General features: G+C 34.5%; 1 protein-coding gene across 1 annotated transcript in view; it reads left to right on the forward strand.

Moving 5' to 3' along the window:
• Positions 1-19,977, forward strand: part of RYR2 (ryanodine receptor 2) — a 384,696-nt gene that overhangs the window by 269,826 nt on the left and 94,893 nt on the right. The window contains exons 46-58 of the mRNA XM_066546800.1: positions 87-192; positions 1,401-1,521; positions 2,785-2,954; positions 4,627-4,847; positions 6,156-6,246; positions 8,731-8,871; positions 9,570-9,733; positions 11,670-11,748; positions 12,380-12,469; positions 13,549-13,686; positions 14,590-14,667; positions 17,365-17,440; positions 19,798-19,924. Coding sequence (XP_066402897.1) covers positions 87-192; positions 1,401-1,521; positions 2,785-2,954; positions 4,627-4,847; positions 6,156-6,246; positions 8,731-8,871; positions 9,570-9,733; positions 11,670-11,748; positions 12,380-12,469; positions 13,549-13,686; positions 14,590-14,667; positions 17,365-17,440; positions 19,798-19,924 — 1,602 coding nt within the window. The remainder of the gene's footprint in view (positions 1-86; positions 193-1,400; positions 1,522-2,784; positions 2,955-4,626; positions 4,848-6,155; positions 6,247-8,730; positions 8,872-9,569; positions 9,734-11,669; positions 11,749-12,379; positions 12,470-13,548; positions 13,687-14,589; positions 14,668-17,364; positions 17,441-19,797; positions 19,925-19,977) is intronic.

Here is a 19,977-nt window from a genome sequence, read left to right on the forward strand (position 1 = left end):
TTTTGTTTCTTTATTACTGTTGTTAAAAACACTTTCTTTTTTTTTTTTTTAATCTTTTGTTTATTGTAACATCTACCTAATTACAGTGAAATAGAAGAACAAGAAGATGACACTATTCACATGGGAAATGCAATAATGACCTTTTATGCTGCCTTGATTGATCTCTTAGGACGTTGTGCTCCTGAAATGCATGTAAGTTTTATGTTCTTCATACACTGGAAAGTAAAGTAAACACATACTTGTTTTACAGGTTACAGGTTTGCCATTCATTTTTTTCTCAGGTATTAGGTATAGGATAGGATACCTCATGCTATCAAGTATTAAAGCAGTGGTATGGCCACACAGTATCTTAGTGGACATAATGTCCTGTTCTATTCATTGACAACAGGAAAAAAATCCTCAGAAGCTCTTCTTTTTAAAGGAATTATTCCCTTGCCTTTTTTTTTTTTTTGTTTGACTGTCCATTGTGACAATAAACTTCCTCAAATGTCCCTATTTGCTGGAATAGTGTAGAGTGATGTATTTTTTATAAACTAAAGTTTTATTCTTCATATACTTATTTTAAATAGACTTTTTAAGTTGCATGTAAATGTAAATATTATTGGGCATTTTTTAAAATGTAGGGATAAGCATTATACTTGGACATACGCATCAGTATCTCAAAAACTATTCACACCAACAAACCTTCTCAAAGAAAAGGTGTCACTATTTCAGGCATTAGATACAAAGAATTAGAAACACTGTAAAAACTTTATCTCTTATTATGTTAGAGATTGAAACTACTTGAAAATATTTGTTGTTTATGATTGAATATGCATTATTATTCTTCAGAAATTTAGTTATACATAGTTTCTTATTTCACCCTGGAATGTGCCCTAATTAATATACATTAGTATAGATCAGTATCAGATTTGTGCAGGGATAGATAACTTGAGAGAGAAGGGATATATGTCGTTAGTAAAGTCAGTGTATGAATACCTGTTTCGTTTGAATAAAAAATTGTCTTGTTTTCTCCCTGTCTTGCTGCCTTTTTTAAAAAGCAAAACAAACAATTGAGATACTTGAAAGTGTCTTATTTGACTAAGACAAAACCCCTAATTTTTTCCATCTGAAAATCTGCTTTTGTTTTCCTTCCCACCCCTCCCACCATATGCTGCTACATTTTAAGGCTTTGTTCACCAGCTTTACCTAATTTCTGTTCTGAAAATGAACTTAGTTTTATTTAATAAGCGAACATGTAGATTTTTAGAGTTTGCACATTTGCATTCACACTACAGCAAATCAATGCAGATTGCATGAAATTTACATTGTTAATTATAATGCAATTTTGAGAGCAGTTATTCTTTCATACAGAAGATAAAATGAAGATCTTGCTACATTTTTATTTGTCTTTTTATTAGCTAATTCATGCTGGTAAAGGGGAAGCCATTAGAATCAGATCAATTCTACGGTCTTTGATTCCACTTGAAGATTTGGTGGGAGTAATCAGTATTGCTTTCCACATGCCAACCATAGCAAAAGGTAAGATTTTTCTGCAGTTTTTCTCCCATCCTAGTCTTATGATTTGTAATTTACTGACATATTGACAGCCATACTTTTTTCAGCATTTAAAAAATATGGAAATTCAGCTATTTATTATGTAAATTAAAAGACAGATCATGTGTATCTCATACATGTTTCAAAAATCTTTCTGCATGCTGTAGTCAACAATTCTGTGTACCCCTAAATCACTGATATAGATCCTGTTAAATTGAATTATGAAAATCTATTACAACTTTAAAAAGAAATTTTAAAATGCATGCTTTCTGATCTTAGAACTATTTTACAATACTGCAGTCTCGTTTCTCAGTAAAACAGTCCATAGCTCTTGCTGTTCTAACCCTATCAATTGCTTCTAGCAGATCTTACTAAGACACCAGAGTTGTTCTCCAGCAACTATGGTGAAGTGATAGGTGTGACATTCATAGGCAAATGCATTTCTTTGCTTTTCCTGCCGATATGCAATTGATTGCAATAGTGGGAGCTATGTGAGCACCTATATAAAAGGGAAAGGGATAACCTCTGCTTTTTTGTGTGTTTGGAGAGAAAACATTATAAATGCAACCCAGATTGTTTAGACACTCAGAGCACAAAACTTTCCAGTAGGTTACAGTGGAAGAGATAAAAAGATCAATCAGTCTATTTTACTATTACTTATTTATGTTCCAAATAGAGATAGACCTATAGGTGAGATCTCAGTAGCAATCTGCAGCTCATAGATACAGAAATGCTTTTTTCTTTTCCAAAATGGAAGTAACAAAGTTTTAAAATATTTCAAGGAATTCCTTTCAGATATTTTGAAAGTTTTAAGATATATAGGACTTGTTAGCACATTCCTAATTCTTTGTCATACATTAGAGATATGCTTACCAATGCTGCATTTCCAGGATCTCTGATGTAGCGTTCTTGGAATTTTTACTTTCCATCTGCTTCTGCTGAGAACTAGGTAGTTATGTGGGTTAATTATTATGTTTTAGGTACTTAGCATTTAGAATATCAACTGTTAAGAATCTCTTAATATACAAAACATAAACAGAAAAGCATGCAGGGCCTTTGAGGTCTCTGGGTAGAATTTGTCTTATGCATTCTTTTTGATTTAACTGCAAATATATTTCCTTTGTCTAACCAAAATATGGGGCCTAGGTGTTAACAGAGATTCAAAGGCTCTGTCAAGTAGCAGCATGACTGCCTAGTCTGCTGATGAAGGAGAATCCTTGTCACTGAAGTCTTATTTCTTCCTTTTAGATGGTACTGTGGTGGAACCTGACATGTCTGCGGGGTTTTGCCCAGATCACAAGGCAGCCATGGTTTTGTTCCTTGACAGGGTCTATGGAATTGAGGACCAGGATTTTCTTCTACACCTTCTTGAAGTTGGCTTTCTGCCAGACCTTCGTGCTGCTGCCTCATTAGATACGGTAAGGGTTCCAGTCTCTTTTTATGTTGCTTCTCTTACCTTATAGAACACTACAGAATTTTTCATCCCTTGGAAAAGCATTTTTGATGTCTTCACATCTTCTGTGTTTCTCAAATGCTGGCTGAACTGCATTGCATGTTGCTTCTTCTGAGCTTTGATAATTTTTCAAGATGCATCATCCAGTGTAATGCTCACTTTTTAAGAACTTGCAGTGATACCCTTATCTACAAAAGATGCAATGCTTTTCCCCCAGGAGACTTTTTGAGCTTGTGCTATGGAATCCAAATCAGATGAGCTGCCAGTGAAGTGGCAGGGAAGAAGTGACTGGGAGACTCTTTCCAGAGATAGACAGAAAGCATTCATCTCTGTGCATTTGTTAGGGACACCTACACTGTTATTTAGAAAATTGCCACATTTCTATTTTAGTTCCTCCTCACTGTTGCTGCCTTTTTGTTTTCCTCCTGTGAGTCTTATTTTCTATCTAATTTCTTTTAGCTGTCTTGGTCCAGAAAACTTAGATTTAGAGAGCTATTATGAGAGCTAAGACATTAAATTTGGTTTTCTTATTTGACCTTTTATGACAACAGTTTTTTCTGAAAATAATGATGTTGTTATTTAGGATCATAGAATCATACAATTGTTAAGGTCAGAAAAGACCTCTGAGATTAAGAAGTCCATCTGTCAACCTAGCACCACCATCATGTTCACCATTAAATCATATCCTCAAGTGCCATATCCACTTTTTGGAATATATATTTTGTTTTTCTGAACACTTCCAGAATTATGACTCCACCACTTACCAGGCAGCGTATTCCAATGCTTGACAGCCCTTTCTGTCAAGAAATTTTTGCTGATACCTCATCTAAACCTCCCCTTTGCAACTTCTGGCCATTTCCTCCTGTTCTGTCTCATTACTTGGGAGAAGAGACTGACACATCACCACCACAGACTCCTTTCAGGCAGGTCTCCTCTGAACCTCCTTTTCTCCAGGCTAAACAGCCCCAGCTCCCTCAGCTGCTCCTCATGGGACTTGTCCTCCAGACCCTTCACCAGCTCCATTGCCCTTCTCTGGACAGACTCCAGCACCTTGATATCCTTCTTGCAGTGAGGGGCCCAAAACTGGAGACTGAAGGTGCAGCCTCACCAGTGCTGAGTACAGGGGCATGATCACTGGCCTGCTGGTCACACTATTGCTGATACAAACCACAATGCCAGCAATCTTCTTGGCCCCCTGGGCACAAGTTCATGTTCAGCTGTTCACCAACACCCTCAGGTCCTTTTCTGCCAGATATTTAAGAAAGAGCAGGTGAGGATTTTTAACTCACATGGAACTTGGGCTTGTTCATAGCAAAAAGATACTGACTTATATTAACTGATTTTGGAGTGTTCTGTTTAGCAATTATGACATTTTTCAATATAATCCTGAAAATAATTTTTTGAATGGCTGCATTTACTGTTTTTGTTTTCGTTCATGAAAAACAAAACCAAACTTTTCTATGAGACTTTAAAAGCAGCAGAAGAAGGTAGGCATCTAACTCTAGTAGGTATCACATCCTCCTTTCTGTGTTTTGGAAATTTCCCCTTTTACAACTGTAGAACAAAAACAACAATTTATTTTCATTTGTAACTGCACTGATGAGACAAGTCTAATTTCTGTCCTGTTTAATTTATAGGCTGCTTTAAGTGCTACGGACATGGCTTTGGCTCTGAATCGATACCTTTGCACAGCAGTCTTGCCTCTCTTGACCAGATGTGCTCCCCTGTTTGCTGGCACGGAGCACCATGCTTCCCTCATTGATTCCTTGTTGCACACTGTGTACAGACTCTCAAAGGGATGCTCTCTTACCAAAGCTCAGCGAGATTCTATTGAAGAGTGTTTGCTGTCCATCTGTGGGTAAGAAAATACTCCTGGCTGCGCAGAAATGCTAAGTGATAAAGCAATCTTTGATATTTATAATACAGGAATGCAGAACTATGCCACCAGTAACATAATTAGGATTTTTTTCCCCCTGTAAGATGATTGTGATAGTTGTTAAGATACTGTACTCAATTTGCAGTTTTATTAATTACCAGTCATTCCTCAGTTCTCATTCATTCAGTCCTCAGTTATTCTACCATCACCAAATCTTTTAAATTAAAGCCTTGGTGATTAACTACGAGAATGCAAAAAGAAAAAGCTCTAGAGTAATACATAGACTGAATTGCCATTTAAATAATTTTAGCTGTGAAGATTTCTGGTTTATATTCAGTAACTTATCTAATTCTATGTAGAGGTTTGTTTATGGTGTGTTCCATTTGAAATCCTAATCAATGACTAGTATTGTTATGTCTCCACTAAACAGCTTTGTGACAGATTTTGTTTGTGTGTCTGCAGGTCAAAACCAGTTGGTTATTATCCAATTTTTTATAAATCCACAGGCTCAATGATGAAAAGCTGACTAGGCAAATATGAATTCAGCTTCTAATTTCAGTTAGCATTTAGGTTTTCAGTTCACCAGAGGATTTGTTTTTTGTTTTTTTTAGTATATCACTGTGACTTTTTTTTTAATAGTGTGCTTGTGTGCTCAGAAATTACAGACATTTATATTATAATACTGTAAAAATACCCTAAAAATATATTACATTAGATGGTATTTGATATGACCCTTCAATATATACATTGCATTGATAGGAACCAATAAAATTTACCAGATTTTGCTATTTATCTGGAAAGCTTTAATGTCTATGCCACTCTAAAATTCATATTATAACAATTTCTTCTCTCCAGTTAGTGCCCTCTGCCATGTCTTGTTTAAGACATCTAAAGAGATAGTGCTCTTACGTCTTCATTAGCTTCTAAGATATTTCAGGAGTCATTGAGATATATTACAAGAAATTAACATTATACCTTTTTTTCATGAGCATAGCGATCCTAATACACATTATCAAAATGCAGAGGTTTTTTTCCTGGTTTTCTCTGTCTGTAGATCAGATGTTTTCTTGGCTTCTTTGAAGCATTTGATTTTCAGCTTGTTCGGAATATTTTCTTTGGTATACACTTGTTTGCTTTCTTCTGGACCCCTAGTGCCACAAGGAAAATACTATTTTATGCATTTGAAGAATGTTAACAGCATAGAGCTGATATGTTGCTTTAATGTATTTATCAATTATTTACATGAAACTGTGCTGGTACACCCTTTTGAAATGGTTTGTCTGCTTTTAGGCAGTTGCGGCCTTCCATGATGCAGCATTTGCTGAGGAGATTAGTATTTGATGTACCTCTGTTAAATGAACATGCAAAGATGCCTCTCAAGGTAAAAGTAAATATTAGTATTCAACACCATTCTTTATGCAACAGAAAATAGTTGCATGGAGAAGATTCTCTGTAATATTTGTTATTTCCACTCTGCAGTAATCTAAGACCATTGTTTTTAAGGATAAATTGTTGGTTTGGGAGAAATTCAGTCTGATTTACATCCATCCATATGGAACTACGAAGTCTGGGTCTAATGTTTGCTTCTCCTTTAATTATTTCCTGTTTGTTTCAGCCTATGTGGAAACAGAATAGAAAAATCCTTAGGGTCAGGGTGCAGAATCCAGTGCACAAAACATAACAATTGACAGTTTTGTATGTGCTCTTACATTTCACCTCTGCATTGGTTTTCCTTGCTTTTGGAAAAAGGACTCTGTTGGTGGTGGCTGGAAATCTGTGAAGTAATAATGTTTAGTAGTAATGTTGCATTTTGTTTTCAGCTCCCAAAAGTTTAGCTGTATCTTTTTATTCTGATTCCTAATGCATAAGAAAAATGAGGGTTTTTTTCCTTTTGGAGCTGACACATTCTTTAAAGATTCCTGACATCATCATTACTTTTCATAAACATTTGCTTCCACAACTTCTCTACTGTTTTTCAGCAGTCCTTTTTAATGCTTTCCCACCACAGTTTTGCACTGGATACTTAATATTTTTTATTTAATATATTTTTATGCTTTAAGAGCACATCAGCACATCTGCAACTCTGGTGAAAGAAGAGGAATTTAAATTGTTAATCTCAAAACCAGGGCCTGCTGCTGAAGTCCTGCCAAGGAGTTCATAATTTGGTTATGCCCTCCCAGAAACCCTCAATCAAACTAAAGATTCTGGAGCAGCCATTCTTTCACGCTTGTGAGAAAAACAGTCAATAATTCAATATACTGCCCTGAAGGGGACTCTTCTAATGCATTATGGCATTTTATGTGTTGCTAAAACCAAATAGTAACTTGGCACTTCCTGTATGGCTGTAATGCTTTGGGGTTTGTTTTTTTGAGGGGGGAAGAAAAAAATCCAGCTTCTTGACATCTGTTCATCTAAAAGAATAGATTTTATGATACCAAGGGTCATGACTGCAGTGAGCTGCCCTTGTTGCTGAACTGACCAGTAAGGAAATAATAATTGGATCCTTTTGGCTAGTCAGGCTTTGTGAGAGTACAGATGTGAAGAGAACCATGGTGTTAGTTTGGGCAAAGGATTTTGTCCATTCCTACCAAAAAGGCTAATACTTCTGAAGAATTGAATCTTTATCTGAAGATAGACCTATAACTTTGAAAAGGTTTCACTGACAGTAAACTGATTTCCAGTGATTTAACAAGGGACTCCTACCCATATCTGCTGTGTTCTGATTTGAAAATATGGTAGTACTGTGGTGTGCATTCCTTACGGGCATGGGCTGGCAAGCCAGTTATAGTAATGTAAAGAGGCAGCTGTAAGTTAATCAGACATCTGAAAATCTAATTTTGAATGGGAAGAGAGGAGAAAATGATGAAGGCAAATCAGAATACAGTGCCATCTACTGTGAATACATTTGCTGGTTTCTACAGATAAAAATTGCCTCAGGTTTTAAGCAGCATGCAAATTCAAATCTGTGATGCTGTTCCTGAATTCCATATAGTTCAGACATTTTGGAATAGGACTGCCTTATTTTTATTTCCTCTTAAATAATTTCAGTGCTTCATCAGGTATTTCTCTAAGACTAAACCTACCTTACTCTCTTGACTAAGTTTAAAAGCATATTCATATATATTATTATCCACATGTAGTCAAAAAGCAAACTTGTCTGGCCATTACATGATTGAGTATAGTTTTAAAAAATATTTTAAAATACATTCAGCTCTTAGAGTCCATATTTCTGAGACTCATGTGGTTCTACATAAATAATAAAACTTCGGTCTATTTACATCTTATATGCATCTAAGTTCTTCTCTGCATTTTTTCTTTAGTCATCCAACAATTTAAATAGTAAATAAATATTAACAGAATATTTAAATATGAAGATATATAAATACACTGCATGTATTGTTTTGGGATTTTTTTCCTGATCTGTTGAAAGTGTAAAAGAACAGTGCAGTATCAAGGTTATATTTTTGGCTATCAAAATCCTCACTTCTACATATCATGTTTTTTTTTTTTTAATTCCTGTCTTTTTTTATGCACATATACACATTTATGTTATAAATGGCTGCATTTTTCCAACTTGAAGTTTGTTCAGACTTGAAAAAAGGAAATCATGTCAGCTCTCTACTGACTGTGACTTGGAATATTTTCCAAAAACAAAAAAGCTTTGCAAAATGGTATTGAAGCAAAGATGAAAAAGCTGCTCATTCTGAGTGTATATGCACCAGTGATTAAAAAAATATATAGACAACATGGCTTATTTATAAAAGTAGAAATTTTTCTGGTAGCATCTGTCTAATGTTTGAGGGCCAGAATGGAAGAACCTCAGCAGTTATATTTCTATTTGCTTTCAAAATATGTTCTGTTTTAGTTACTGACAAATCATTATGAAAGATGCTGGAAGTATTATTGTTTGCCAAGTGGATGGGGTAACTTTGGTGCTGCCTCAGAAGAAGAACTTCATTTATCCAGAAAGTTGTTCTGGGGTATTTTTGATGCTTTATCTCAAAAGGTAAGTAATTTTAGTATCCATTACTGTGAAATCCTTACTGTGTAACCTTTTTTCTTAATCTGTAGTTTTTACCCAGCTTATATCAACACTGTATCATGCACTTTGAAGGAAAAAAAAATACAGGCTTTAGTGAGTTTAAATCTTGCTCTTATAGCTTCTAATTTAATGTAGGTATAAGATATTATCTCCTAATTAAAAAAACCATGACACTAAAGCAATAATCTTGAGATGTATCTGTACAGATCTGTACACTTTTCTGCTTAGTAGTTGTACTTTCAGCACCCTTGAATCAATTCTGTGCTATACAGTAGTTTAATAATATGTATTTATTGTTCATTCTGTGACTATTTTAAACAAACCTATTTAAAATGTCATGATTTTAATTTCAAATCTAAGTGTTAAGGAATGCTGTGCATATTCCTCTGCTGTGCTGTCTTCCTGGCATCTGAAAAATGTTTAGCGTTGCTACCGGTGAAGTCAACGCTTTTCCGATTTACTTGAGCAAGATTAAGACTTGCATCTAACTTTCTGCTTTGGAAAGTCAGTTCTCTTTATTTTCAGAATAAAAACTCAGTTTCACACTGAGTAAGAGAGCCGTTCTCTGGCTGCTTGGTTTCATCTACCGCTGCATCAGTTTCACTGGTGATTTTGAGGGTTCCCTTTCACTCCTCACTTTCTGTCCCCTGTGTGTTCCACAGAAGTATGAACAAGAACTCTTCAAATTGGCTTTGCCTTGTCTGAGTGCAGTTGCAGGGGCCTTACCGCCAGATTATATGGAATCAAATTATGTCAATATGATGGAAAAACAATCTTCAATGGATTCAGATGGGAACTTTAATCCTCAACCTGTTGATACCTCAAAGTAAGGAATTTTTTGCACCTGGAGGTTTTTTTGATCATGTGTGTTGAAAAGAGGGGGGGAGTCTGTTGTTTGGCATGATGTGAATTTAAAGCTTCTGAATGCTTACTTTATAGATAAAATGGAGATCTTAATATTTTTATTTATGTATTTATTTTAAATCAAGTAAAGCAATAGCTAGCAAGTTACATCATTAATTTCTTGGTCCACTTAGAATGTTTTTAATGCATTTTTACCCAGGAGATAGAACCATCCAATTGTCTTTATATGTCTGCTGCAAACAAACCAGCATGCTCTTAGAAGCTGAAAAAGTAGACAAGTCTACATCATCCCTGTCATTATTAACATATGTCAAGACACTAATTCCAATCTGTGTGAATGACAGTGTACCTACAGAAAATTGTTTGATTGTGCCTTCATATAATCTTTTAAATATGAATAATGGGAATTGGACAGAATAATCTTCATTCCCTCTAGGCAGCCAGACGCTCGCCCTGCTTTTTAAAGTATACTAGCGTGAAAAAGCATGTATCTGAATGGAAATTTTCTGCTCTGATTTTTGACAGCAGCAAGCATGCCATTTCCCTTTGTATAGAATAGTCTTACAGAAGCATGGCTGCGGATTATATTTTAAAAAAAAACTGTTGTAAAACATTTGCTTCACTTGCCCCTGTGAGTTTTCTGCCTGTATGCTGTCAGTAGATTGGCACCTTCCTTACAGCATGTTTGTACATGTATGCACATCTAAATACTGCAGTAAAAGTCATAAACTAATCTGGAGCATAGAAAGGACATCAGTGACCATTTAAATTCATTTTTCTAAGATGCAGCTAAAATTTATGAAGGTTTTTAACAAATTTTCTTAAGAATATTATATTATCATTTAATTGAGTTTTTATCTGGTGTCATTTCAAAAAAAATGTGGATAGCTGGAATAGATTTGAAAAAATCAGAAAATGTTACTTGATATTACTGAAATTATATGTCACTTCATTGCTATAGGAGTCAGCAGTTCTGTGATGTATCAAGACAAAGAACTGCTGCTATCATTGTAACCTCCAAATTATCCCACATTCTTTTAACATGTAAATCCAGCTTTGCATTGCTTGCTAGTACTGGACCTATTTGTATGAAGGTATAGATAATAGGATGTTAGTGTGCTTGTAATTTTATTGCATTTCTGAAATTATTTGAAGTATTATAGTATTAATAGGGTTCCCCTCAAAATACAATCTTACAAACAATAAAAACCTGCTGACAGTGCTGGATGAATGTTTTCTGACCTTTGTGTGACTGTGAGGCTCTTGCAAACTGTTACTCTGACATAATTTGGTTTTACATTTCTGCTTTTTGAAAAAGACTGAAAATCCAGACTTCTATTTCACAGTAGATGGCACTCTAACACTACTTGTATTGAAATTGTTTGTTAGGAGGGCAAGGTATTACTATTTCCTCAGTGATCAAAAGTAGCTATACCCTTTCATTTGTAGCAATGCTGATGAAGTAAACAACTGATATTTGATAAATATTTTTGGAATATATAAAATAGATAATGTTTCAAGAAAGACTGTTAGCACACTTAGTTTATAATGGACATGTGCAATAAGTTCCTACCATATTTCTGAAACTATACGTTGTAGTTATGGCTTTAATACTAAGAAAATACAGGACAAATAGCACTAGTGCTTGATCTCATTACTGATTTTCCCCTGCACGCATGTTTCAAAGAAGTTAAAATTCCTACAGCATCTGTGGTTGTCATTCAGTGCCCATGAAATAATTCCAATATCTTCCTTGATTTAATTGGGCCTTGGAGCAAACTGTATGTGAAAAACAGGAAAGGGTGTATGCATTATTTATTATTTTGAAGTTTTCTTTACAACAGAAGCATTAAATTTTAGCCTGTGTGATATAATGTTGATTTTCTTTTCGCTTTCAGCATTACAATCCCTGAAAAGCTAGAATATTTCATCAACAAATATGCAGAACATGCTCATGACAAATGGTCAATGGAAAAGGTAAAATCTACCTTTCTCTTAAAATAAAATCATATTTTTATTTGAATCAATTTCATCTTTAAAATATTTTATTCTGAATGTTATTATTTTTCATGATGTTACAAGTTGGTATGTAGGTAAGATATAGATATACTATTTTCTTGAAATATATTTGCAGGAAAGTTTTTAAAATGCATATAAGTATTTAAAAATAGTGCTTATCATTTAATAATTTTTTTTTGCTGACTTTTGAGTAAATATACTTGGTTATTGTTTTACAGTTTTATGGATCTGAATTTTCTTTTTTTTTTTTAAATCAAATAAGCTCTTTATCCTTTTTATTCCTTTGTGCGTTTTGTTTGTCCAGTGTTAAAAAAAATAGTTCCTCTGCTGTAGTACAGTATTCTGCTTTATAAAAATAATTGAAAGAAAAATGTATCCATATGGTTGCTTTGGTAATCGTTATTTTGCAAAAAGATGGCATGCTGCATGATCAATATTTTAATTTGTAAATAATATAAATGTTGGTTGAGAAAATAGTAGAAAGGAAACTTTAAGAGAACAGCTCTGCAGAAGCATTATTCAGTTAATTTCTACCAATGGAGAGGATTTTTCATAATTTTCTGTGTTTCCCCATTTTATCCTTATTCAGTTTGCCAATGGATGGACCTATGGTGAAACATTTTCTGAATCTGCAAAAGTGCAACCATTAATGAAACAATATAAATTACTGTCTGAAAAGGTAAGGGACTTGTTCATGCTTGATGGATGGTTGCTGAAATATCATTGAAAATATATTGCCTTGTCTTTTCATTGTTTGAAGAAAAAAAATACTTACACTATGTCACTAATGTGTGGTTGTTGCCGTTCTCAAAATCCTGAAAAGATAGAGAAAGGTTTCATTGTATAATAAATAGGCCACTCAAACTTTTTCTCACAAAGCTGAATCTACATGGCATAACTTACAGTGAAACCAAAATGTGATATTGCCACTCTATTTTTGCAGTAAGGTCACACAGGAACGCCTTCTTGCTTAGTGGTTTAGGTTTAGCCTTTGTCTGGTCTCCAGCAGAAAACCACGACATCTGGAGAACTTGATATAAATGAAGCAATGCTGAATGAACTGGGTTTTTTCAGCTTAAAGGGGAGAAAGTTGCTGGAGAGATGGTCTTGGTTTCCTGGTTCCTAAGCATTAGTTACAGAGAAGATGGATGGATGCATTCTCTTCACAGGGTGCACAGTGACAGGAGAAGGGGCGATGGCTGTAAGCTTCTTTAGCAGAAATGCTTTCTAAAAATTCTTCTCATCTTGAGAGCTTACATATTGAAATAACCACCCAAAAAGGTGGTGAAATCAGCTGCATGTTGAAAGCATGATGCAGCAAGACCTAGATAACCTAATCTTGATAGCCCAGTTAGGTACCTTATCTGAACTCAACAGAAGGTAGAGGCAGATGTCCAGAGATCTCTTCAAACAGACTTATTTATGATTCTGTGATTATGGTTTTTGGTTCATGTAGCAGATAAAACACTGCATTACTCCTGATAATTTCTGCTTTACCCTTGATTTCATGCTATTAACACAATTTTCCCTGAGATCATCAGCTTCCGGCAGGGCCAGAATTCTTTTCCCCACCTCTGGAATGATAAATAAACTTTTTAAATCTATATGATTTATTTGCATAATTTCAATAACCCTGAGCCATAATGGTTGAATTCAGCACATTTCTTTGCATCTCAGTATAACCAGGAATAAGTTCAATAGTTACTTTTTGCTCTGTACAGCATAAACAAATTAATTACTGCATGTACTTTCTTCTAGGAGAAAGAAATTTATCGATGGCCAATCAAAGAATCACTCAAAACCATGCTGGCATGGGGATGGAGAATTGAAAGAACACGGGAAGGAGATTCCATGGCACTGTATAATCGGACACGTCGCATATCTCAAACCAGTCAAGTGAGCCATTTTCCTAAAAACTTTGTGTTATTCTCTATTATCAATAATAACTGCCTTTTGAAAGGAAGCCTTTCAACTTTTAGGGCTCTATATGCTCATATACATGCATATGAAAATAATGTCACACACATAGGAAGAAAAGCCTGGATACTGTTCTTTTTAAAGCAAGAGGTACCTGTTACTGCATAATCCACAGAGGAGAGCCTGTCAATGCCTCTTTTCTAGCCACACTTCTTGTGTCAGTGTCATCCAGGAAACCTCTGTCACTTTTTATCCTCCTTTGACCATGTGTCAGTGTAATAAGCAAACCTCTGACAAATTTAGACAGTAAAAACAAAGAATAAAGACATGGTGATATTTTCTGGACTGGGAGGAGGGACAGAAGGTAAAAGAGAACTATTTATAGGTTCTAATCTTAAATGTAGAAATAGGGTTGAAAAGTTAAATTAAAAGTTTGATTTTTGCCTGAATTCACCTTAAACTAGATTGTGTGAAATTGCTGAAAAAAAAAAGAATCTCCAGATAATGCAGAGATTTAATCATAACTTTATCCTTGTTTACAGTAAGTTCAAACTCTAAATGAGTTCAAGTGAAACTTGTATTTAAATGAGTTCAAGTGAAACTTGTATTTAAACTTGTATTTAAATTTAACTTGTATTTAATATCAGTGTCTGATAGCCATCTGTCTTTGGGAACAAACTATGTTGCCCTTTGCCTAATTCTCACTGAAGTTTACTACTCCTGATATATTTTCAGCTGGACCACAAAAATCTTCTTGCTCTCTAGAGATCTACAAGTGACTTTTTCTTTAAATTTCCTAATTACTTTCAGTGTCTTGTTAGCGTTAACTTCTTCATAATAAATGCTTGTGTAACTCCCTGGTTTTGCACATTTGTCATTCAGATCTCTGTAGATACAGCCCATGGTTACACTCCTCGAGCAATTGACATGAGCAATGTCACCCTCTCCAGAGACTTACATGTAAGTCAAAAACACCTAAAATGCTTATGGTTTGTTCTACAATTTAATTTTGCCTGTTTTGCTAGTTTATTTTAAACAATTTGGTACCAAATATTACCTATTTTGATATACTTTGAATTTGGTGGGGGCTTTTTGGTCTTTTTCATTGTTCCTCTCTGATCCTCTGTTGCTTAAAATCATGGTTTATGTTGAAAACCTTTGAAATTTTGTTTAGTTCTGGATTGATTTTCTTGTGAACATTTGCCATTTTGAAGAGAATCCTGTTCAGAAGAGGTAGCAGCATCAAATTTTTCTGTTTCCCATTCATTTCTCCACCATCTTTTCAAAGCATTTTGTCAACGCTCTTTATCTCTAAACTGAAGGAATGAGAATCAGAAACCATTAAGTATTATGAGAATAGAGAATGAAGGAATTGGAGGTAGGATTTTGACAGATGTGTCAGTAGGTTGCTGTTATTTGGACCAACATATGTTTTAGTTGATGGTCTGTTCCTGGCATTAGAATTTTTTTCATGGTGCTTGCTGGAGTATGGTGCTAGGTTTTACAGTCTGCCAATTTCCTGTGAGTACAATTGCAATGTAATGTAGGCATATTCTAAATAGCTTTAAATGAGTTGGCATGAGTGTTTGTACCAGTGTAGTGATGGCAACATGGTGTTCAAAGCTGACTACAATTGAGTCCTGAAACACAGGCTTAACTTTGCCCATACTGAGCTTTGCCATATTGCAAACAAGCAGTGGTAGTAAATTAATTGACTAGTGCAGTATATACTCTACTGTACCTCTAAACAAATTCTCACATTGGATTTCCACTCCTTGATTACTGTCTTGCAGTTTCCAGTTTCATAGTTGTAGCAGTTTTAGATTGCTGACTAACTTTAAAAGAATTTTCTACCAATTAACTGTCAGTAGATTGCTGATCATTCCAAAGAGTTCATAAAATTGATAATTGAATAACTGCCTCTACTGTTGTGTTCTTAAATTGATGAGAAAAACTTCTTACAATTATGACATTTAATGTTTCTATAAACTCAGTATAGTTGAAAGGCTTGGCAGACTTTGTTTAATACTTAGGAAACAACTCATGATGTGAACATCATCATAATATTATGATGCAGTAAACTAAGCCCAGATGAAAGTAACCATCCTGTCACAAGTCACATAGAAAGGGCATTGGAACGTCTCTTCGCCCCTTGCTTATTTTTTTTATGCTGTACCCTCTTACTCTTGTCATTACTTGTATTTCCTTTGTAGCCCTTAGCTATAAGGCAGAGCTTGCTGGCTTTATGATTCATTTGCCCTATGAAGAGAGGTCTTCTTTGAAATGAGCTTCAAAATCTGTTATTAAAAGCTAAGCAAATTTAATTCAAATGTAATTTCAGCTATTAATTGTCCTGATATAGATACTGAGGAAATTTATACACATGTTGGCTATTAATGAGATCTGAGTTTTAAAAATCAACTATGTGTAATTTTGAACATTTTAGAAAATGTTTAATACCTTTCAAGTTGGAGTTCAGGGTTAGCTAGCAAGACTCATGACCATGTCTTAAATTGTACGAGTGCAAAATACTCCTCATTTTGGTCTTAAGTCACCTGGTCACATCCTAGCTCCGTGAGCAGCTAGGTCTTGCTCTAAAAACATCTTCATAGCACTCTGCTTTGCTAGGTTCTATGAAAACACAGATTACTGTGCATCCTTTTAAGGTCCTAATTTGGATTATCAAAATACCAGGATCAGAGTGTGCATGACAGAAGGCACCTACCATACACAACAGAAATATATTGTCATTTATTCAGTGGACAAATGTTCATGAAACAAATTGTCTTGTGGACAGATAAGATATGGTTGAAAACTTGCTCAATTCATGAGTATTCTCACAAATAAAGAAATTGGTATTGAGAAAATAAAATTACTCATTACTCAAAATCCTTACTGAAGATGAGAAGGTCTCTGTAGGTTCATGAAAGAAATGTAAAGTGAAATCTGCAGTAAATTCCACCACTCTCTACATATAGAGTGTACACAGACAGGAGGACAGCAGAGGTGAGTTTAAAAAGTCGTTTCATGTTGAAACGCTTCCCACTAGGTGGACACTGGAGAGCTTGTCTGTTTTGTTTAGTTCAGGGTCTAGCTTCTAGTTCACAGGTCTGAAGAAGTTTGTTTTGTAGGAAAAATATATGGACTAATTTATGCTCTAAATGATCAGTGGCTTTAATAGTGTGGTCACACAAATGAGCACAGTATCCACAGAGAAGAAGCTATATCCATGAGTTTATAATTAATCTGCCACAGACAGCAGTAACAATGTTGATTCGGTGCTCTGGCTTGCTGTTCTCTCTTCCCCTTGACAGTGCCTTCAGAGGGTTCTTTTTGGCCTTGTTTTCAGAATGAAATCCCCCCATCTGACACCCCAGTACTATTTCCAGAACTATTCTTCTCTTTGTGGTTCCTTGTTGTCTGCAATAAGAATTCTTTCTTCAGCACCAGGTTCCTGACTCATACCCATGCTGATTCTACCCAAATTCTATACAATATTTTTTCAGTAAAAACTTGTTTCCAGTGAACCATTACAGTGTAATTGTATTACACTTCCCAGAGAACAGAACTTGTTATTTAATATCAGCCAGAAACTTGTCCTTCTTGAGAGTTATTCATTGCAGCAACCCACATCACTAAGCTCTCCGTTTTCCCAAGGCTATGGCTGAGATGATGGCTGAAAACTACCATAACATATGGGCAAAGAAAAAGAAACTGGAGCTTGAAGCAAAAGGTAATGTTAACTCTATGTATTTACAATATTTTAAGTTTTCTGTGACTACCTTAGGTCATGCATTTCATAAAAAATTAAAAAGAGGAAAAAGGAACAGCAAATTTAAATTGACAAAGAAGAAACAGTGAAGTATTTATTCTTGACTGTGATTTTTAGTGCCTAAAGTTTTTATAGTACCCATTGTAACTCTTGTTTAAGTAGTCTACCAATCCAGATATATCAAGGGGAGGAAATTCAAAGGTTGTAAATAAATTTAAGCACATTAATCCATTTTCCTGCTAGCATTAATCTTTCAGACTATTACCCAATGGGTTATGATTTCATTTGTATTGCTTCTTTTATTGCAGGTAGATCTGAAGAGTGTTTACTGAGTACTGCACTTATCATGTGTTGAACAGATAAGGGGAAAAACCTAGACCAGATGCTTGATTCCATATAAAAATTGCATGTGCTTCATGATCTCTGCTTACCTAAATGATTTTTTTAATCTGTTGTGTAATTTACTGTTTTTCCTCTGTGTTAAAAGCATTTCTTTATTTGTAGTAAAGCTGATTTTTTTTTTCAGGTAACGCTATATTAGCAAATGGAGAAAACAAGTTCTCAGTCACAAATTATTGAAGCTAGGGTTTTACCTTATTTGAAGGTGTCTAGTTGTATATTGTATGCACTAAAGTTGGCTTAAATTCACAAAATTCCAGAAAAGGTATATCAGTTACGGTTTTATAAAAAAGCCCAATTCTATCTGGAAGTACCTTTGATAATTACTTTATATTTCCATGCCTTTAATTATATTTCCCCTTTATATAATTTTTATATTATTCATTTTCTGTAAAACCTTCCTCAGGATAAGTAGCCTCAGGATTGGTCAAGTTTGGGAAGTAATAGGCTACAGAAAGATGAGATATTTCAATATTTCAACTGCATTTCACAGCTTTGAAATCAGAATTTTGCCTATGAGAAGCGTTTCAATGAGAATACTGTATAGTGTTTGTTGTGTTGTGCACTGTGGGAAGGCTGGAGGTGGCTGTAGTGATTGAAGGCTTCTGATAGACAGATTTTGTATGTGAAAAGTAGATGAATTTGTCAGCTGAGCAAAACTTGGCCTTCAAAAATTCTGAGCATTTTTCTCCAGTATATTCATACGCTAGTATTTTTATTTTTTTACCCATATGTAAAAAAAAAAAAAGCATCATGTGTACTTATGTGCATTTTGCTGTCTTCAGCTGTCCTGTGGTACAATTACATCATGTTGGTGATAAGAGAATAAAATCCAATCAATCCCAATGTTAAAGACTGTACTTCCTAAGACAAATCCAGACTAAACAAAAAAACCCAATCCACCATCAGACTTGCCCACTCGGTTTTCATTTTGCATGTACTTAAATAGATTCAGGCAGAACTAATTGAAAACTTCAGAATATGTACATTTAAAAAAAATATCCAGTGGTATGTCTCCAGTACTTTCTATAGGGAATTCTTTCCTTTTAAAAAATTATTATTATTTTTAGATACTTTCTATAGTGGCTTTTTTTCAGAGATAAATCTTATCATTACTCCTACAGTTTCCTGGGGTTTCAGAGAAGTTGCAATAGGAATTTATTGTGTTATGTTATGTGATAGTGATTTAGAAGTTGAACTTCTGAGAATGTTGCTTTTTATGCAGATATTTATATTAAGAATAGAAACTTTATTTTCCTTCCAAATTAAATATCTACATGCATTAGATATCAATACATCAGATTTTAGTAAGCAATACAGTGAAGTTTATTCTTTTTACCTGCGGTTTTGCAGCATTCTTTGGATTTTGCTGCATAGTAGTGAGAACCATGTTTGAATGATGTATTCTAATTTTCTGTCTTTAATTTATTACTATATAGTAGAACTGTATCACTTTAATATATTTTAGATATTTGTGTATCTTGCTAAACTTGATGAACCCTGTTATTAGAATGTTTAAAAGCAGAACTTCATATATGCTTATATATTTGTTTATATACAGGTTTTCTTAGGAAATTATGTATTATGAAATTAATGAAATATTTTCAGTTGCATTAAATGAAGTTGCATTTGTAATAGATGTTTGTAACCATTAAGCATTTTTTTCTTCTTTAAGTGTTTTTTGCAATAGGTTCAGCATATTTAGCTTGTACTTGCAGCAAATATGTTAGAAAGATGTAATCATATCTCAGTTTCTATCTGGATTTTTTTTAAGGTTTGTGTAAAGAAACAGACAAGTATGTTGTTATTTCAGACTAGAATGTAACATGCTGTGTATTATTGTGATAGTACTTTTACATACTGTGACTTACCATGTCAACAGATAACTCTTTAATTTTAATTCTCTTGATGCTCCATAGTAGGAGGAGGCAACCATCCCCTTCTTGTCCCTTATGATACACTCACAGCCAAAGAAAAAGCCAAGGACAGAGAAAAAGCACAGGATATTCTGAAATTTCTACAGATTAATGGATATGTTGTCTCCAGGTAATTCTCAGTTCAGTATTAATATCACAGAAGGTTTTCCTCAGTGGTCTTTT

This window comes from Molothrus aeneus, chromosome 3 (genome assembly GCF_037042795.1).
Source record: "Molothrus aeneus isolate 106 chromosome 3, BPBGC_Maene_1.0, whole genome shotgun sequence".
In the NCBI taxonomy this organism is placed as follows: domain Eukaryota; kingdom Metazoa; phylum Chordata; class Aves; order Passeriformes; family Icteridae; genus Molothrus; species Molothrus aeneus.